Raw genomic sequence first — 21,501 nt, 5'->3', positions numbered from 1 at the left:
ATAAACACAACTGAGTACTTCAGAGAGGTTTCCACAGAATGCACAGAGCTGCAAGGAGGAAACTTTGCCATTGTTTTCCAAGTCAGTCTGTGTTTGCAAGACAGCTGCTCATACTTGAAAAGGTGAAGATCTACCAAGGCAATTCGCCCCAGTGCTATTTATTACAACATCAAAAAGCCCAGTACTGAGGCTTTTGGTGTCAAGCACAGCAGATATCTTTTTTTAGAAAGATGAAAATCAGGGTTATCTCTTGAATTTTTACTGCTGGGAATTTCATTTTTGGAGCAGGGGAGAGGATTAAAGCAACTGAACTGCTTGTATCAGAAGGTTTAAAAACTACTAAAACCTGGAATCATAGAAGTTAGAGAACATTTTCAAATTAACTCATGCTATGCAACATGTGAGTTAATTGGGTGCTAACCTGTGTTCAAACCCACCTGTTCCTTAAATCAGCCTTGCGGTTCTCGTTCATTCACTCACTCATTAGATTTCCCATCCTATAGCCAAACAGGTCTCCAGGGTTACCCAAAAACTGTATCTAAGACAAGTGCAGAAACACTTGCATTGAAAGTATAGGCTTCAACAACCTACTACAAACACAGTGATAAATCAAACACATTGTGTACATCCTCTATCAGGATCGCTCTCCTGAAAGGAGGAAGTTGTTTGCCAGCCTTCTTAAAAGTCAAAGGAGCTTACCTGGTGAGCCCCTTTAGAGATGGGAGTTCCACAACACAGGATGCCACTACAGAAAAGGTATTGCTCCTTGTCACCATCCTTTTTACCCCCGAAAAGAACAGGTGTGTGGAGCAAGGCCTTCCCTCATGACTTTATGGATGAAGGGAGCTCATACCGTTGACCGGGTTTTTGCTTCTTTTCTAAATGAGGTTTAAAGACACGTACCGCATTGCTCTCAGTGCAGTTTTGTATGCTAGTTCAGCATCATGAGGTAGGAGAGAGGTGAATAGATACTTGGCAAATGTGTGCATTGGAACACTCTCTCGATGGATGATTTCACCTAGACCGCTATAGGGTCCAGCTATTAGGGAAGGGATGTGGGAAAGGGGAAAAAAAACAGAAAGTCTTATAAATAGTGCTGTAGTTTGATTGTACATAAAATCAAAATTGCTAAAAGTTAACTAGAAATATTGTAATAATCCTTGCCAAAAAAAAGCACTCACAGTGAAGAGAAATAAGCTCTCTGGTGAGGGGTCCTCTAAGAAATGTGCAGTACTAAAAGAAAATGGTGGTGATAAATATATCTTATTGAAGCAAATAAGGTGGCCTGGCTATAGCTTTCCTTCTTGGATTCAAAGAGCCCAGAACACTTCATTTGTTCACTTTTCATTCATTGGTATAGAAGCTACTATATGTTTTCTTTAATGTTAAGCTGACTTGTTATGAAAATTGCCCCTGCAGTTTAAAGTGGCAAAAATGCAGGGAGTTAGCTGACTAAGAAGCATTTCTGCCATGCACGTCAAGCCAAGGTATCTGAATCACCACCCTCACTACCCTTGGATGTAGTCAAATGATGCAACATAAGTGAGCTTATTGTCTAAGCAGGGAGTAGACAGGACTGTGCGCATGTGCTCACACACTTGCATGTGGTGAGCGGGTGCACGTAAGATCGCAAAAGGTTTCTGACCTTTCCTCAGACCCTATGTTATTTGCTACTGAGGTATGTGGGCTGTAGCATTAGGGTGAGTGGCTGCACCTCTTGCCAGAAGGAGGGAGGCGGCCATAGTTCAATGGCAAAGCACAAACTGCATGAAAAAGGTCCCAGGTTTAATTTGAAAACTCTGGGAAACCTTGGAAAGCAGCTGCCAAGTCAGTATACTTAGCGGGACACGCCATTTGCCTGATTCAGTAGAAGGCGGCTTCCTATACTTTAAAAGGGAAGTGGAGGTTGTCAGCTTAACAACCACATTCTATGAAAACACTGAAGTGTGGAGAATTGGAAGCACCCGCTCAAATCAAGCTGAAACTAGATGAATCCATCCTTTAAGGCAACCCCCCCCCCCACAAAAAAAACTGACAAAAGGCTCCAAAGTAATGCTGGGGGGAAATGCTTTTAAAAAGGCATGCACTTTAAAGATTCCCTAATGCTAATATATAACCTCATTTTGGCGCTAACAGAAAATCCATAATGTTTTCTTTCATTTTTCCAGATTGAACACACTTCTAAAGAAAACAATGACATCTACAACTTTCACTACTTATCACTACTTTTAAACAGACCCACCCACCCACAAATCCCACAGTGCCCACAGTGCCAACTTCTTCTTCTTAGATTCTTTAGCTGTTAATTACATTAAGATTACAACCACCAAACAGGAACGTCACTTGTCACGAGCATGGGCCTTGGCTGAACTGCACTGCTAAGAAAGATGTTCTGGGCATCATGATTGGCAGGTAGCCTCTGCCAATCCAGCATATTTATGGCTCTTGCTCTGTCTAAGCAATGGAAAACTCTGGGTTATCCTGTGTATGCCTTGTAAGCGATACACTTTCTCTAAAGGACGATAAAAACACATCACTGTATTTCTTCCCCTTGTGTTTTAATGATTTACAGTGTAACACTGCAAGAAAACTTCTTTGTTGCAAAGTTTCAGGCACAAGTATCAGAGTGTGATTTCTGACGTAGGACAAAAATCATACTTTCACATGCGAAGCTACTTTCGGTCCCCACCAAGCTCACAGTATGAAATTCCCCATAAGCAATCTAATGTGGGTCAGTGTAATGAATGTCTAGGGCAAGTTTAATTTCACACATGTTTTACAATGTTTTGCTAGAAAGTGGTGGTGTCGTTATGAACTTCAGTTTCCTTACATGCTAGCCTAAACTAACGGGGGGGGGGTACTTTTAATTCAGATAATACATAGACAAAACCCTTCCATTTCCACATCAATGAGATGTTTAAGTATAGTATGGGGGTGGCGTTGGGTGTCTGATGGAAGATCTATAAGCAACCATTAGATTCCTAAGAACCTGATAATTACCAGATAAGCCAACCCCCAGAGGAGTACCTGGTCTTTTTATTAGAAACTGCTGAAAGAAGTGGTTAGCATCAATAGTCAACTACCTTCTAATAGGAAGACTGCTTGCTTTTGGAAAATCTTCACCAGCGTGTCATCCAGTTCGATTTCCTGTAGCTTGGAAATTAACTGTTCCTCATTCCGACAAACTTTCTCTTGTGCATACAAGCCATCAGGCATTATTCGCTGCTGCCCCAGTCCTATCAATGCCACTTCTACAGCCAGCGTCAAATAAGATTCTCCTTCTTCTAAGAATTTGTGGGCAGGCAGGTGATAGTACTCCAAAGATTTGTACTGGCCCATATTCTCTGGAGGGGAAAAAAAATCAAATCACTCAATAGTTAACTTGTGGTTACACGCCTTATTTGTGCCTGTCCTCCTGCATCGTTTGCAAGCCTCCCGCAAATTTTCACAAAGGCAGCCACCCTTGGGCATGCCACTCTCTTACCCTGAGTACCCCCTATCTACAATATGGCCGATAGCACTGACTACCTCATAGGGTTGTGCACACATGTCAAGTACACTTGAAAGCACTACGCAAAAAGTATTGTAAATAATGCCAATGCCAATATTACTGGCAGTAATAAGGCACTTGCTTTGCAGGCAGAATGTCCAAAGTTCAAGCTCTGGCATCTCCAGTTTTAAAGGATCAGGATGTAGGTGCTCGAAAAGACCTTTGTCCTTGGAGCTGATGCCAGTCAGGGTAAACAGTAGGCTAGATAGGCCAATGGTCTGCCTTGGTAGAAGGCAGCTTCATATATTCTGACAGTAGGGCAAGATTATCATTTTGTCTGCACACATGCAAACTACATCCCTCCCTCTTAAGCAATGTCAACACCCCTATTCAGCAAATGTTTAAGTTATGGTGTTTTGCAAGCATGGTTGCAAATAATAGGTCTAAAGCAAAATTAAAACCACAGCATGCTTAAAAATACATCAAGTTGACCCATGATCAAATTTTACCTGTGAAGTCTGAGAACACATGGAAGCTCTCATCATCAACCCTGCAGGCCTCCATAAGGCTGCTGAAAAGGGTGCCAATCGGGTCCAATGGGTGCCCAACCCAGCCTTCCAGGTTAGTTATAGAGGTAACACCTTTGTGGAGAAGTTCTACATTAAAAAAATAAATGCATTAGTGATCATACAGTGCTTTTAGAAGGCAAAACAGCTTGCATTTCCCCCCTCATCATTCTGATTTTTCAGACATGGAAACTGTAGCTAGCAACAGCATATGCACCATCAGTGACCACAGATAAACTGGATTTTGAACCCAAATACTGTATCTTATAACAGAACACATTATCCAGAAGGCCTGTGGCAGTTTTTCATTCAGGGAGATGCATCAATGCCAACTGCAGAAGAATACTGACGAAACACACCTTTGCTTAACACAGAATACCATTTTGTTCTGCCCCTGCTTACCAATAAACAGAAATACAAAGCCAGTTCTACTATGCATCAATTAGAACAAAGCAATTTTTCACTGCCTATCATAGCAAGCCATAGATCACGACTGCCTACCCTACTGTCTATGCAAGACTCCCTGATTATAAGCTATCCAAACTCTCTTTAGAGTCACTGCTGAAGGTTTTATAAACAGGAAGCACACTTGTGGTATGCACAGAAGAGATATCTATTTTAGTTTCCTTGCTGAGAAAAACAAGGAGCACTATTTTAACTAAGCTAATCCTGTGGAACTGGGAAAAACAACAACCCAGGCATGTGTCACATGACAACTTCTAAAAGATTTACCTTTCAAGTCAGCTAGATTTGCCTTATTTGCAAAATGTAAAAGGTAACAGATCCCCAGTCAACAGGGTCCACTGTCAGGGGCACCTATGCTGAGGCCCACGGGCTGGTTAGTAGAGGGCTTACTGCCAAGTAGAGATGCTGGGCAAAGAAGAAGCCCAAAACTACTGCTGTTCTTTGTAGAGCTGAAAGGCACATGCTTCATCAGGATGCAGGAGATCCTTCAGGTGCCCTTTCCATCAGACAGAGAGGCCTTCATACACTCCTTTTGTACGTTCTAACACTATGCAGCTTCTGAAGAACCTGCAGCCTCCCATTTCCCAATAAGGAAGGGTGAATACAGCACCTGTATTTGGCCTCAGAGAGATGAGTTTTGAGTGGAAGCAAGAGTAGAGTGTCTAGAATAATGGAAGGGAGCCCTGCAAATAAGTTGTCCAGTGCAGGCAGCTCCTGTGTAATCCTTGTGCAAAACCCTATTTGTGTATACTTTATTATGTTCTCCAACTACCAGCAGGTAAACACAATTTACTACAGAGAACAAGTTACTGAACTACAGATGTATAAGCAGTTAAGAAACACACCCAAATTCCTTTCCAATGACTTCACTACCCCAAAAGAATAAATTCCGGATTGCAATTGTACGTATACTTTCCCCACCCATGTACACTTCCTTTGCAGTTTGGGGCAAATCAAACACTAACTTTTGTAAGTGAAATTGACTGAAAGGTTACTTGGACACATGTCAAATGCTACCGTCTGTGTCAGGAGTTCAAGGTAATTTCAATGTTTCAGGGGGGAAAACACATTTTCATTATTTCCTGGGCCTTCATATTGTTAGGAACTTGGAGGGGTGCTGTATGTCTGAACCCCCTTCTAATTCCTTGATCCAGCAACCAAGCAACAGTTTGCTGTTTGACAGCAACCCTTATTTCTATGAATAATGACTAGACCCATCCAACACTGCACTAGTTAACTGAACACATCTTTTTCACACATTTACAAAGCAGCCACCCCAGATTTATCGCCAGGCTTACATGCAAACTGATGCTCTTCCCATTCTAGAACCAGTCAAAGGTTGGGAGTAGAAACCAGTATGGTCCAAATTATTCTGCCGCTTTAGAGACCATCTTGGTTGCTTGCTTTACAAATATATTTCTACAACATTCCTTGCTTTGAATTTAGGTATTTAAAAGATGTGGCATCGGTGGGAGTAGGAAGAACCTAAAAGCTCTAAGCCAGCATCATGGCTCTTTTACAGAAAGGTGCAAACACTGCCTTTGGCAATGAACAGCTTCCCATTGCCAGCTACAGTCAACCACTGCACAGCCACAGTCTTTTACCTCCAAGCAGCAATTCCTTGCACTTGGCCCCACTCCAGCCTTCCTCTCCCCAGGCTGCAACCTTTTGCCATCATCTTGCCCATGTTTACCTTTCTTCTGGAACCGGAACATTTCCTGCTGTTTCTGCTGCTGCCTCCTTAGAGTATTGACAATAGCTATTGCTAGCCGCAGTGCTTCTCTTGGATAGCCATGAGATCTTAGTGCATCCACCCTCGCGCAGGCTGTAGGCACATGTTCTGAACAGAGAGAGAGGGAGAAGCATTATTAAAGAGCGCATCCGCGTCTGCAGCATCCCAGGGGGAGCATTCAGAAGGTTTTTGTTGTTGTTGTTTTTTGTTAAAGAATCTAAGAAAACAGTACTTTAAAAAGAGAAGGGGATAAAAGACCATTTGAAGGGAAGCTCTGTTGCTATTGCCAGACTTTTCATCCCTCTCCCCTTCCCCAAAAACAGTGCCATAGAAATGGAACAAAGCATCAACTCATGGAAATGTCTTTCCGGTTGAGCCACTTACCATGCCAGAGGGGCCACCCGTGAGAGTCAAAGAGTGAGGTTTCAGCATCATCATGGTAACAGTAGTTGGTGTACAGGTCACTTCTGATAATGTGCTGCAAGTGGCTGTCCTGCCAATGGAGATCGCATGCCTCAATGGCTCGAGTGAACACCGTCCGGTGAGACCTGTTTGATGAATCTGTCAGGCCCACGAGTTCAAACAGAATCAGTTTCATGCTTCCATATGGGTAAAACCCGACTCGCACCCCACTCTCTCCTCCTCCAATACAATCAATACATGCTTCCTAACAAGCAGAGTTTCAGGTTTACCCTACACAATCTATTTCTTTTTCAAAACAAGCACACGGGATTCTATTAAAGTTAATACGCACCGGAGGTGGCCAAAACTCATCCTGTCCTAACACTGTATATGTACACAAAGTATATTGAACGTTTGGGCATGTGCAGAAACAATTACAGAAATGCCTAAGAAATTCCTGGGTGGTTTGTCAATATGTAAACCATGGAAATATAGCTTTGAATTGACAGAAATGGGGCCTAGATACACTGCTTTCTATTGTATGTTGAAAAATTAAACAGTGGATTCAACAGAACCACTTCGAGCCATAAAAATGGAGAAAAACCTGCACTATGCTTCCAAGCAGAAGAAGAGACACTTAAACCCTTGGCTGCATAGTGTGTGTGCATTGCAACCAATATAATAAAAATTGCTCTCATACTTTTACATATATATGTTCACTAAGAAAAAAATATTGCATTGGTTGTGTGTATAGAACATATGCAGGGTTCTACAACAATTCTGATGAGACACAGGCACAGAAAAAAGGGTGTGTGCATGTGTGGCATTTTATTAATGCATTTAATCTCCATAAAAACGCACACAGAGATTAGCAAAAAGCAAACAATGGTATCAACTGTAATTCCACATGGGATCAGCTGATCAGAAACAGAGTTCCATACAGTTGTGTAACATGCTGCGGCCCCTGCCAATGTTCTGAAAAGACATCCTTGTGTAATGCCTGCTGGGGGGGGGGGGTGTCACATGGTAGGTAGAGTCAGCAAGGTAGATGGAACTCTGTATGAAAGACCTAAGAAGCAACATGTTATAGCAAGTTACTTCTTGTTATAGTAAGAGCACTGAATGCTCTCATGTAATGTGGCCCTTGGAGGTACAGGGTTGTCAGGAGACACACACTGCTGTGCTACTACAACCCCATCGCAAGTGCATGCAGCTCCTACCCAATGCATCTCCAAGCATTGTGTTCATGCTGAATGGGAAGCTAATTTATTTTAAATCAGCAGAGCAAATCTCTCCCAGAAGCACTCACAAAACTAGGAAGATGCTCTCGCATGTGGTAATGGAGAGCAACAGATGCAAGCAGTCAACAAGTTATGTGTCAACACATAGCTCTAGTAGAAGACACTGAAATGAGAACTTGCACTTAAAGATTATAGGTCCATACAGAAGGAACAAAAGAGATTTGGATTGGAACCTACAACAGGAACCAAGTCCACTCCCCTTCCTCGGGGAGCGGTGTTGCGGGAGGGCATCCGGAACCTCTCAGTGACACAGTGGGAGGGCGGAGGGATGCCATTTGTGTCATTGGGACTCCCAGCCACGTCTTGGCACAGCCGGGGGCATGGCCACTTGCTGTTTAAACTCCGGCACGGCCATGGGGCATCCTGCTTTCGCCTCCTCGCCGGATCAGCTATTTCTGCGCTTTTGGTGTTTCGGAGACATCCTGAGCTGCAGTGTTCCAGTTGGTGAGATCATTGCATTTGGGGAGCTGGACAGTTAAGTTTTGGGGTGGTTTGGCGAGGCGTGTGTGCTTGAGCGCTGCCCTTTCCTGCAACATGTCAGCATTGTGAATCTACAAATGTGGGTGATGCAAAGGAAATATTCAAATTTAGGATATCTAAGCCCTTCACATTATCTAGGAAAAAGCTGTGCTTTGCTCCTAGATCCCTCTCACCCTCAAGAACCATTTTGACAGCAGCTATAGCGCAGCTTGAGAAGGCTAGAATATGCCCTCTTTTCCGGGAGGTGAAAGATGCCACAAACCTTTCGCTGGGAGACTGTTTGGCTGAATGAATATTCCATGATTCACCTCTCCCTAGGAGATGTCACCCACCCTAGTGGAGACAAATGAGTGCAGTAGGGTCAGCTACCTGGGAGCTGATCCTTCTGTGACTGGGAGGTGACACACCCTTTTCTGTATGTGACAAAAATTAAAAATATATCTGTGAGAGAGGATTCTGTACTTACCTCTTCTATCTTTTCTCTGTTCTTTTAATTATTTTTGTGTGATTTGTTTGTCTTTTATGGTAATGTGAAAACTGTTAATAAAGCTTTATCAAAATAAAAATAAATATGCAGCCCATAAGTTGCCCAACTTGTCTACACGGAGCTTGTAGACTTGTTTTTCCCACCAGCAGTGGCACCACAATCCTTAGCCATGAATATGAACAAAACGATGGACTAAGGTTGCTGCTAGACAAACGAGCATGATGGTCCAGGCAGAGAGTCTAAATTGCATTTCATGTGTCTCAGAGAGTAAATTAAGTCAGGGCTCACCTTGGATTGCATTTGCACCCTGAGGCAAAGCATTGGTTAGACTGGGCAGGTCATTTCCATGGTTCCCATCTTCCCAGGGACAAACATCAACACTGTTCCATTTCTTCAGCTGTTTCAGCCAACTGGCCTTTTGTTCCACCTTGCAATGAGGATTTAAGACTATGCACATCCAAAGAGCACCTATTAAATGACACAGAAAACGCAGTGGGGCTAGTTACCTTAAATTTTATGGAAAGCATAGCAAGCTTTATATGGATGCCAAAGATACGCTGCAAAACCACATTAGCCAATCTGCTACCTCAATGTCACAAGCACATGCACGATGCTGTTCCAGTCTTTTAAAGGCAACATGACAGAAATAATTGTAAGAAAACTAACAACAAACTCACATTGAAACGCCAAAAAAAATTTTGGAGGGAGACACAAAACAGCAATCTCTCTCTAGAGACTTGCTGAAAAGCAGGTCAACTTCCCACATAAAATTTAAAATGTATATATTCAGGAAGTGTGACAATACTAAGTTTCCAACCTACACAAATATCAACTTAAACCTGTTCATTTATATTCACTAACAAAAATTAAACACTGCTTACTCAACAGAAGACCTCTAAGTAATTCATCAAGAACAATCTAAAATATTATTTATTTATTTATTTACATAGACATGCGCGCGCACACACACACACCGGCTAAAAAATAAATAAAAACAAGTTAACACATTGTTTTAAATACAAATAAAATCTGAAGTTTTTTGAGTTTGAACAATTATTCAAAATAAAAGTACATGGTAAAACTGAGTGCCTGGGTAGACTTGCTGAAACAATTTAATCTATATGCTAATGCAAATCCAAATCTTCTGCTGCCCACACTTGCATAGCCAAAACTATGCCACCCAGAAAGAAGTTATTAAGTAGACATGAGGTAACCCTAAGTTTCACACAAGTACAAAATAAATCTTTAGGGGAAAAAACTCTAAAGGAGATAAACCTCAAAATCAGCCTAATAAATAATAATAATAATAATAATAATAATAATAATAATAATAATGTTATTATTTCTACCCTCCCATCTGACTGGGTTGCCCCAGACACTCTGGGCAGCTTCCAACAAATATAAAAGCATAATAAAACATCAGTCATGAAAGATTTCCCTATACTGGGCTGCCATCAAGTGTCTTCTAAAAGTTGTGTATTTCTTTATCTCCTTGACATCTGAATGGAGGGCATTCCACAGGGCAGGCACCACTACCGAGAAGGCCCTCTTGCCTGGTTCCCTGTAACTTCACTTCTTGCACTGAGGGAACTGCCATAATAACTCAATGACACAGGAGGTTGTGAGACAAAGTGTTCAGGTGCTTGCCTGAACATATGAAGCTGAATTTGTTGGGTGGGGAGGGGAGGGAGTACACCTGCAAGCCCCGCCCCACCTGCTCAATCCCCTTCTTTACGTTCAGCATCTGATTTCTACTTGTGTCCCCTTTAATGCAAGTTGAACCCTCCTCAGCGTGACTGGAGGTCATGATGAACCATCATCTCCAATCAGAAAAGGCAAAAAATCTCCCCTGAAATGATGTTCAGCACAGGGATGGTTGGAAACTGAGTGGGGAGGGTGACACCGACAAGGACACTGAAGACCTGCCCACGGATTTATCAAATGCCCAAACGCATCTTGAGTGGGGAACAGCTTTCAACCACTTGGGAGGGGCAATGGAATCTAATGGTTTGAAAGGGAGGAGGGAGGAAACACAGGGCCGAATAAGTCATCTCATTGTTTCAGTAGGTTATTCCATGGTTCACACTAAGAATTGCCTGTAGACAAGGATGAAATCCCAGACTGCAATGTACCTGGGACTGAGCAGCACAATTTCTATTTTCCTGTGCCAAAAGGAAAAAAAGGCCCCAAATGGAGGGGGAAACCCATCAGACCTTCAAGAGGACTAAGCATACTGGCAGGGACAGGAGAGCAGAATGGAGGGGGCAGAAGGGGAACAGAAGCACTGCACACTAACATTTTGTTGTGGAATCAATCTTTCCCATCCTTATCTTTATTCTGCTTTAGCACCACAAGCTGGGCTACTCTTCTTTATGACATGAGGGGAGAATTCCCAATTCCATTTTTTACTTTTAGCAGTAGTGGTTGCCCTTTCTTTCCAAGAATAGAAAGAGGCTTCGTAATTATTCCTGCAATTATGCACGAGAAACTCTCCTTCGTAAGAATTTACAGATCTAATTTTCTGCTGACATTTAACTCTGAACCAATGAAGAAACTACGTCCCTGACACTGCATGCCAGGAGAGGCATGAATAAATCACGAACTGCCAGAACATTTTTAAATATAAAGATACTGCTTTTAAAATCAGCTGTCTTATTGCGGTTGCAGACTCATGACAAGCAGAGTGAAGACATCTACAAGTACTATTTAGCAACACTTCATTTGTTCATCAAGGAAGAATTTTACACACTTCGAAGACCTGCAGAATTTGCTAAAAATGAATGACAGCCTTTCAGAGAGGGAGATGCAGCAGCCAAATGTGACTAACAAAGAATGCAAATGTGTGTCTGCAACAAAGGTAGCTATATTATGCCAATCCTCAAAAGCAATTCAGGTCCAAAGGGAGGTAGCACAGTATATTCTCAACATTGTGAAGGGATACTAGCAGCTTGTAACATCCTTCTTTATATGCTTTAGGTTACAAAATGTACACCTTATGCTTCCCACAACATGTGTTAAGCTTAGATCAGGCATAGGCAAATTCCAGCCCTCTAGATGTTTGGGACTACAATTCCCATCATTCCTAGCTAACAGGACCAGTGGTCATGGATGATTGGAATTGTAGTCCCAAACATCTGGAGGGCCAGAGTTTGCCTATGCCTGGCTTAGATGTTTGCCAAGCAGGGAGATTCCCTGCATCTTAGTAGACTTGAACCTCTGAGCACCATTTATCCAAGACATGGTGTATTGAATCATTTTTAAACACCCTCCATGATTCTAAGAGGCCTTGCCAGAGTCACTAGGATGCCAAATCAGGAACTACCCAGGAGTAAGGCATGGGATTAACATATACACTACAAAGAGGAATTCAGAAACATCGAAACCTACTTTGTTCACAGTAGCCAGTCCCAAGAGACATGCTAAGTTTGAAGTAGTTCTTTTGAAATCTGGCTATAATAGTGCATTCTACCAATTTAAAGATCATTCAGTCCTTGGGAGCTGGTGGGCACCTGATAACAGCACTGCAATAGTGGAGAGAAAGCACAAACAGCTCATAGGTTCCATGTACCCTCACTCAACTAATGGTAATTGGCACTCAGCCCCAATGCCACAGTCATTTCCAGTGAGGGGGTCTCTCCCCTTCTTCCCCCCTCCAATTGACTAATTTCGAATTTTGCTGGGAATTTGACAGGATCTGAGTCCAGTCTCCAACTGCTCCTTTGGGTTTTTTTTTAAAGTTTATTATTTTCTATATAAACATAAACCGCAAAACATGCAACTTGGTGGACAGTTTGTTACATAAAACCTCGCCCTCTCCACTCACATACAACCACAAATTTGAAGGAAAAACATCAACATTAGGTAACATGAGGTACCAATGCGTTAGTCGAGTGTGTTCCTCCAAAATCCCCCCTTTTCAAAGCTGTTCTCAATTTCAAAACTGTCCGACCCGTTACAGTAAAATCAGAAGACCAGAATTTTGTACCCAGTATGAATTTGGAGATACAAGGTCTTTGAAGGCGGATGTCTAGATTTTGCCCCTTACCAGCAATGCAACTCAACCTACTATGAAATTTCCCCAGCAGAGAGGCGAACACACATAAACCAATATGTAAATTTCATATTTCCCTGAAGATAATTGGAAGACGCATCATGCTGCGACTGCAATTTGGTATTAATTTCACACAAGGGAAAGAGTATTAAAACTGTCACATCTTAGTGAGGAATTGTCAGTTCTAGTTCCACAATCATCCTCTTGACCTGAATAAGAGGTGGCTCCGCCATATCAGACCTCTGGTTCCAACACAGACATTACAAAGACCTTTCAGACAGTGTTTTATCATCCATCAGGTAAAAAGAAAAACGAGATGAGAGACTGAAGTTTCTTCTTACATCAGTATTTAACCTAATAAATACAAGGTGGCGTTATTAAAGTGCTAAGTTATACTAACGGTAGGCGCTACTAAATGCTTCTCAGCACGCAGCAGTCTCATAAGGCACTAAAGGAAGCACACAGACAATTGCTCATTTGAGATTAATACTTGCTTCCTACAAATCTGGTGAAACTTCAATTGTTTAAAAAAAGGGGGGGGGGAGTGCAAGAGTGCGATGACATTTTTTGTAAATGGATGCCTGTCTTTCCATCCAAGGGCAGACAAGGATATCAACTATGTAGAATCAAAACGACATTCATATCATGAGTCCAAGACAAAAACACATGCTTAATAACAAAGAAACCAATGCCAGACAGCAGATAAAATACCATATAAAATTAAGTAGTTTAAAACAAAACAAAACACTCCTGCTGTAACAGATGTATTTTGAAAAAGGTAGTGAAGGGACATTAAGGAGGGCACAGCATGGTTAAATCACTGGGCAGTAATGATATAACCTTGGCACAGCTCAGTGTTTGAAACTCCCATTGTTCTATGCACATTTTGCAACAGGGAATTTCATTAGTGTGAGCAGTTTCTGAGCTCTGGGCGCAGTACTACACCTAAGATTTCAGTTTAAAATTAGAGTGGAAGGAAAGGAGGAGTTTTTTCTACCTCTCCACTTCCAGCTACATTCTGAAGACTGGAGAAGAGACCCTCTTAAGAATATTAGGAGGGTGGGCAGGGGAAGGACTAGACCATGTGAAAAATGAACCTAATATTTCAGCTGTAGTTAATTCATTTTCAGCTTTGTATTCTTGTTATTAAAAAGAAGTGTGCCTAGACACACACGTTGTTGCACCCATAACCTAGGTTTAAGGCGCCATTTAGCTTCTAGCTAAATGGCACCTTAAACCTATCTCAGTTTCTAACACTGGCACAGGTATTCCAATCCATAAGTACCAAGAAGGTTGGTTTATAAATTGGTGGGCAGGGAGAAGCGTTATTGCTGTGCAGCATGGAACATGAGCTAGTCAACGTGCATCCTGTGATTTCAACACAAAAGTAGAAAAAGCACAGAAAACATTGGGCGGAAAAATCGGCTTGCTGTTTATTTTTAAATGCCTAGCCCTTATGGTTGCAAAAGTATGTTTGACAACCCTAGTGGACAATGACTGGTGAAATCTCAGAATCCCAACAGGAAGCTAAATAAAGTTTCCAGTGGTCTGAGCGGCAGTGCTTAAATTACTCACACAGACTCCACAGGAGTTTATTGATAGTATAACCATTTAGATTGCATAATTCAGTCAAGTCAGAATTTAGTTTTTGTTGAAGCAGAAAAGTTTGTTTTGATAGGAATACAGGAAGCTGCCTTATACTGAACCAGACCCACAGGAGCACCTGGGAGGGGGAGTGCAAATTTTCTCAAGATTAATAACAGTAATAATTTTCGTATTTACACCCCGCCCATTAGGCTCGGTTTCCCCAGCCACTCTGGGTGGCTTCCAGGACATATGAAAACATAATAAAAGGTCAAACATTAAAAACTTCCAGATACAGAATGAGAATTTACTAGGCCTGTGCATCTTGTGATCCACCACCCAAATCCAGCCCATCAGCTGCATGGTGGCTCAACAGAGACTCAACAAGTCCCCTGGATTTGCTGCCTGCCTGGAACAATGAAAACATAAAGGGAGAGTGGCTGTCAGGCACCTTGAAGGTCACTGTAAGTGGCTGTGTTAGGCTTCACATTTGTGAAGGCCTGAAATATACACTCAGCTATTTGCAACAGGATTTCAGCCAACCAGATTATCAGACCCGTAAACTTAGATCTTGTTTAACTACCCGTTATAAGCCCTATTCAGACTTTCTTCACACGGAAGCAAGACACTGGAAGGGGCAGCAGCTATAATGCTGGCTCTGATTCCTACCATGGGGGGGATCTGAAAGCAGGAGCAGAAAACCAACCATAAAACTGCAAAAAAGCATTAACAGCAGGCAAAGAAGTGGAAAAAAATACCAGGTGCTTGAAGTGATATTTGTCTCTGGCCCAACATGTTTTGGAACAAATCCTTCAACGGGGGCATATTTTCAGCAGCAATTCTCACCAAACGCACATAGTTTGCTGCTGCTGCTGCTGCTTTTTTGCCTGCCCTCTTTGCACATGCACTTTTAACATGATGTTTACAAAGGAAGACAGGAACTACTGGCTTACATAAGTGGAGATCCCATGCAATCAGAGGTCCCAATTGCATGAAATGCCATATGTGTGGAGTTGTAGGCAAGCATGCTCCCCTTTGCAGATGTCTCTCTGTGCTCAGGATGTCAAATGGCCAGTGGTATGGTCTCACTTCACCTTCCCCACATGTTCCATCTTTTCCTGGGGAAGCCAACAATAGGGTTAAAGAGGTTATCTTCTCTGAACTAAACAGGGAGGGCCCACACAGGATCAAGAGTCCATATATGCAGCAGTTGTGTTGTGCATTAAAAAATACACTGCCACACATCAGAAGCTTTTGATGAAAAGCGTATCCAGTGAATAATACACGTGAGCTCACATATTTCTGGGATATGCTAATATTTTACTGCAATACTAACTTTCCTCTCTTGACAGTGTTATGCCTTCAATGAAACTCACCAGGATTAACTGTAACAAAGGCTTACAAGACAGTGTCAACCCTTGATTTCAAACTGGTTAGGAGAGTCACGTCTTCGCTGCACCTAAATAGTAATACTGCACCATAGCTCTGACAAAGAACTGGGGTGGGTGGGGTGAAGAAGTATGCAAGTTTGTGACCCTGGTTTCTTAATGGCTAGGATATTGGCAGTGTTGCAGCTGAAACAGATCAGATTTATATATTTCAGACTGAGAAAGTATTACCAAACAAACAAGATGCATGCTGTTGTGTGTCGAGACCCTGCAGCCACCCCCTCGAAGAGGAATAAAAACACTAGGACACAGGATATAAGGTTGATGTTATTGGGCAAATTTTGGCCACAACTTTATTGGTTATAGAATGTGTGTGGTATTGGCTTAGGCATTGAGTAGACCAGACTATATCTGACTCCTGCCCTCTGCACAGGAAGTCCGGTAAGGGTAAACCACCGGTAGGGGGAGCCCCGTCAATGCAAACCAACTCGAGCTCCCCCCAGGGTTCCCGAAGGGGTCGTGGCATGGCCCTAGCCCCACCCTGGGCTTCATAAAAGGTCCACACCCCAAGATTCCTTTAACGGAATATCCTTAAGCTTGGAGGGGCAGGCGATGGCCAGGCCTCCCCTCCTCCATCATAAGGTCACCCAATGCCTAACCGCAAGACCTTACAAAGTTGTTACGATTGCTACGAGGTAGGCGAAAACCACATGGACTAAGCCAATCTGCCAAGTGGAAAAATTCCTACCAGGCCCCTTAACAGTGACCAACCGAGGTCCATAGCAAGGCGGGAGACGAAAACCTACAGATAGGGAGGGAGTGTGGGTGATGGAGGAAGCAAGACAAGAGGAAGCCCTCTGGCTCGTGCTTCCATTTAAATAGGTCCCGGCCACGCCCCCAGCCAGCCGATTGGCTGACTGGATGATGACGTGGCTGGGATCCCCCGGGTAACGCGGGACAATGTCCCCTGCCCCCGGGGGGGAGTGGGGGGCCACGCGGTCCACGGCAACTCCTCCCCACAGGTAAGTGGAGCGGACTTATCACCGTTTCACTAGAAGATGAGGCAGCCTGTTGAATCACCATGCAAGGTATCTTTCAATCTAACCTAACTACCGCACCCTCCCTCCCACAAAAAGCAAGTGCCCCCAACTACTATCAAAATAAGCTCTGTCCATTCACTCCAATGTCTACCAGAAGTCACAGGCTCCACTGGAGAACAATCTAATTAAACCAGTGCCATCATGAACAAAGAACACATGGTCAGCATGTCTCTGCTGCACTTTCCATGGTAAATCTTGTGAATCTGAGCATGCGCTATTGAGGTGGTGGCTATTTTTATTCATAAACATGCACCTTCAGTGGAATCTGGTTTTCCGACAGAGAACTCAGTGAAGAACCTGCAATGGCTGATTTGGTTCTTGGAGTACAGGATGCTTCATTTTGCTCTAATTCATTCTATTACTGAATTAAAGTTTGATGTATTGGTCTTGACAAGTGCTTCATGCTGATTGTATTGTGTATGATAGTATAATCACTCCCCATGCATTTCACACTAGCTGGCTGATTAATGCAATAGATTACCTGCAGCACTGATGGCAAGGGGGAATTATGGCCCTTCTGCAAGCTACATTCTGTACATGGTGGTGTAGGGTGGGTGTAACAAAGGAACACAGCACAGAGACTTCCTTAAAGCTTTGCTTCCATTCAAAGAAGGATTTACATCTCAAGGTTGTTTTCGATGTCAACAGAGAAAGGGGGCTAGTCACAGTATTTTAGGCACAGCTCTGCCAATAACCCTACATCTCTATATAACATGGATTGAATACAAATTCCTGTCTCCATGCTCACATCCACCAAATGCAACATGCCACACTTATATTTTTAGTGCAAGGGATACTTCATGTAGAACTGCTCTGATCACTTGACAACTGATGTGGCAAACCTAGGGATGTGATGCTCCAGGTGAAGCTGTTTTCCAAATCAAGTCAATATTATTGCCATCTAAGTCTTGCCCGTAGGACGCAGGTCGTGCTGTGGGTTAAACCACAGAGCCTAGGGCTTGCCGATCAGAAGGTCGGCAGTTCGAATCCCCGTGATGGGGTGAGCTCCCGTTGCTCTGTCCCTGCTCCTGCCAACCTAGCAGTTCAAAAGCACGTCAAAGTGCAAGTAGATAAATAGGTACCACTCCGGCGGGAAGGTAAACAGCGTTTCCATACACTGCTCTGGTTCACCAAAAGCAGCTTAGTCATGCTGGCCACATGACCCGGAAGCTGTACGCTGGCACCCTCGGCCAAAAAAGCGAGATGAGCGCCGCAATCTCAGAGTTGTCCGCAACTGGACCTAATGGTCAGGGGTCCCTTTACCTTTAAGTCTTGCCCAGAAGGTCACACTCATAAAATTACTAGTGCTAGGTGAAGACTACAAGCAAACTCACACACAGCAATCCAAATTCCCAGTCTGTGGTGCTAAGGAGACAGAGGTGCATCCTCACCTGGGCCCACTGGCAGAAGAGCTCTGATTTTGTGGAGCTCCTTAAAGTACCTGTCCAAACTGCAGGGAGGTGGAAGCTACTGCTGTTGGCATCACCGGTGGCAACCAGCAAAACACCCCTCTGAAATGGAAATGTGGAGCAAGGAAGGACTCTGGCTGAGCTAAGGAACTTAAAGGGGTAGAAAAGAATTTCCAGTATGTTTCCACTTTAGGTCCTGACCAGACCTACCTAGCTTCAGCAAGGTTCCTTCCAGGACCTCTACACATTTTTAGGTAGTGTGCGAATTCTAAATGTGGTGCAGTCACGTGTATCTAAATCCATGGTGCAGTCACAACACATGTATCCTAAATACTTTAATGAAAGGAGCCAAAATACATATCACACACACAACCACCCACCCTGTAACAACTTCCTAAAACAATTAAATTAGGTGTGGAAAGTCTTCAGGTGTTTGTGGTGAAGAGTAAGTAGATGCCACCAAGTTTCAGTTTCTATTGCTCTGCATCAGTATAACCAGTGAAAAGTGCTGTATGTTTATTTCCAAGTCTTGTAAACTGGTTAGGATAAAAAAAGAAAATCATTCTGAATAATTTCTCCCACTTGCCAAGATTAAATGGGGACTACTTTGGAAGAGCAATTAAATGCCATTTAAGTACACAAATACATATGAGAGGTGCTCTGAAAGTTTGATTGTGTGGTACAGTTTGATTTGGACTATTTTAATCTCATCTTTAAGTTTTCATAATATGCATTTAGTACCGGTAACACCACCACTTACGATGTGCTCTGGTTTGGAATACCAAGCTATACAGCATGCTTTAAAATATGAACCTGCATATAACAAAATACCATCTGGTAAGGAATCAGCTTAAGTCTTGCTAGACAAGACACATGTGCTGGAGGCCAATTTCACATGCTGTGTGTGCAAGTACGTACAACAATGTTCCCTCCACTCATTTAGGTTTAATCAATTGCAACATGTTACCTTCCCAAGGCAGACATGGGTACTGACAAGTTGCTCCAAGGTTTTCAGTAATATTTGTGTCTTCCTCTGAAGCAGGTGTTGGCTTGCTTCAGACTTTACTGGAAACCCCAGTTTCCCCTCATGTGAATGTAATGTGGCCAGCCTTAGGCTTGTGCACTCATCCCCTCTCCTGCTCCCTCGTGTGTGAGAGGAACAGACTGAAGGCCTTTGCTTTTGAATGGCAGTTCTTCATCAGAACACACCACAGTTTTGAATCTGAGCATAACCATGGAGAGTAAAACCAGGACCATAATACAACATAATTCCAATTTTGGATGCAAACTGTGGTCACTAGTTTAGAAGTGAAAGCTTTTGGACTGCTCCCATGTGAAGTGAGAGGGGTGACTGCATGAGGCTTGACAAAATACATCTAACTATTCACTTTTCCCAATATAATAATAATCATAAACAATAATTTTATTATTATTTGTACCCCGCCGATCTGTCTTGGTTGCCCCAGTCACTCTGGGCAGCTTGCAGCATATACAAAAACATTTTAGGAAAGTGTTTCTTTCTGCAGGAACTCCAAGAGAACTGAAGAACAGAGGCAGCAACTCCCACAGGATATCAGCAATGTCTCCTATATTTAATGGGAAAAATCAATGAGCAATTGCTGCAAGGAGAATGCCAATCTGATGGAACACTGATTTGAGAACACTGCTGAGCAGTAAAAATAAAATAAACTACTTGTGAAACTTGGGGAAACTGTGATTATTTTGTAGCATATAAGGCCAAAACTCAACCAAGTGAAAACAGTGGTACCTCTAGTTATGAACTTAATTCATTCCGGAGGTCAATTCTTAACCTGAAACCGTTCTTAACCTGAGGTACCACTTTAGCTAATGGGGCCTCCCGCTGCCGCCACACGATTTCTCTTCTCATCCTGAAGCAAAGTTCTTAACCCGAGGTACTACTTCCGGGTTAGCGGAGTCTGTAACCCGAAGTGTTTGTAACCCGAGGTACCACTGTAATGGCAAAGCTAAGAATCTTTCACAAACTAGTTTATAATCCATTTCTGCCTCAGATAAGCATAGGCATGCTCTGAACATCTCTCAGTCATTCATTACAACAGCCATTTGATTCTTGATCCATACTTTTATTTTTTTTTAAAGCTTTTCTTGTTGATACACATGTCCAAGAGGAGGGGGAGAATAAAATGGTGTTTTTTTTAAAAAAATAATACAATACTTGTGTGATGTTTCCTCACTCTTAAAATAAGAGGACGGCTGGAAGAGATAATGAAAATCTGAGATCACACACACACATAAATATCTGATCCTGTAATCTAAGTGTTGACAAGTTGTTGGGCTCCATCACTCCACCAAGCATAGATATTCCTCTTACAGATTCTTCTGCTTGACTGCTCTCATCAGATAAAGCATCAGAGATTTAATTTAACAGTTTCAGCTTTATTAAGCTGTCACAAGAGCAGCCCCACTTTGATAACAGTAGCTCCGCCAATTATTGCTTGGTTTAGGGTTGACAAGTATAATGATTTATTCGTGGCACATGAGAAGCAATAAGAGATTGTTTTGCATTACAACTTTTTAAAAAAAAAATGTGGACACTTTTTTTTCATTTAATTTGTCACTTAGCTTTTGCTAAGAGGACATTTAAATTGCCATTAAAAGGGGAAATGGGGCTTTTAGTTTAAAAACGTAAACCCCCCAATATTTAAATGACCAGTAATAGTGCAGTGTTCAAGTGGGGAGTGCTTTTCTCTCGGCGGATCTCGATGGCAACTTGTAACATTTGTATTCAGGCCCTGTATTATCCATGTGGCTAAAGGGCTTCCAATTTCATATAACAGCCAGGAGCCTGCAGAAAACACCAATTAACTTGCAGATCCCATTTGCTGACAAAACTCAGCCTCTTCTCTGTGTCTAGCATCTGACAGTCCTCAGCATTTAATTCCAAAGCACAGCCTTGCAGCAATGTGATCCATACGCAGGGGTGCAAAGTCAAATCTCTCCCAACCCCCAAATAAACAAAATGTTTTTCATTTGGTCAGCCCAAAAACTACTCGGTCCTAATTTTCTG

At 42.6% G+C, this 21,501-nt stretch overlaps 1 protein-coding gene across 2 annotated transcripts in view; it reads right to left on the bottom strand.

The window, feature by feature from the left end:
• Positions 1-21,501, bottom strand: part of ZSWIM6 (zinc finger SWIM-type containing 6) — a 96,275-nt gene that overhangs the window by 13,164 nt on the left and 61,610 nt on the right. For both annotated transcript variants that reach the window (XM_033164602.1, XM_033164603.1), the window contains 6 exons: positions 9,212-9,391; positions 6,638-6,814; positions 6,215-6,361; positions 4,000-4,146; positions 3,084-3,344; positions 904-1,039 (listed from right to left, as the gene is read on the bottom strand). In XM_033164602.1, coding sequence (XP_033020493.1) covers positions 904-1,039; positions 3,084-3,344; positions 4,000-4,146; positions 6,215-6,361; positions 6,638-6,814; positions 9,212-9,391 — 1,048 coding nt within the window. The remainder of the gene's footprint in view (positions 1-903; positions 1,040-3,083; positions 3,345-3,999; positions 4,147-6,214; positions 6,362-6,637; positions 6,815-9,211; positions 9,392-21,501) is intronic.

The sequence above is a fragment of the Lacerta agilis genome, chromosome 11, assembly GCF_009819535.1.
Source record: "Lacerta agilis isolate rLacAgi1 chromosome 11, rLacAgi1.pri, whole genome shotgun sequence".
Classification (NCBI taxonomy): domain Eukaryota; kingdom Metazoa; phylum Chordata; class Lepidosauria; order Squamata; family Lacertidae; genus Lacerta; species Lacerta agilis.
This window is presented reverse-complemented; position numbering and strand designations above follow the sequence as displayed.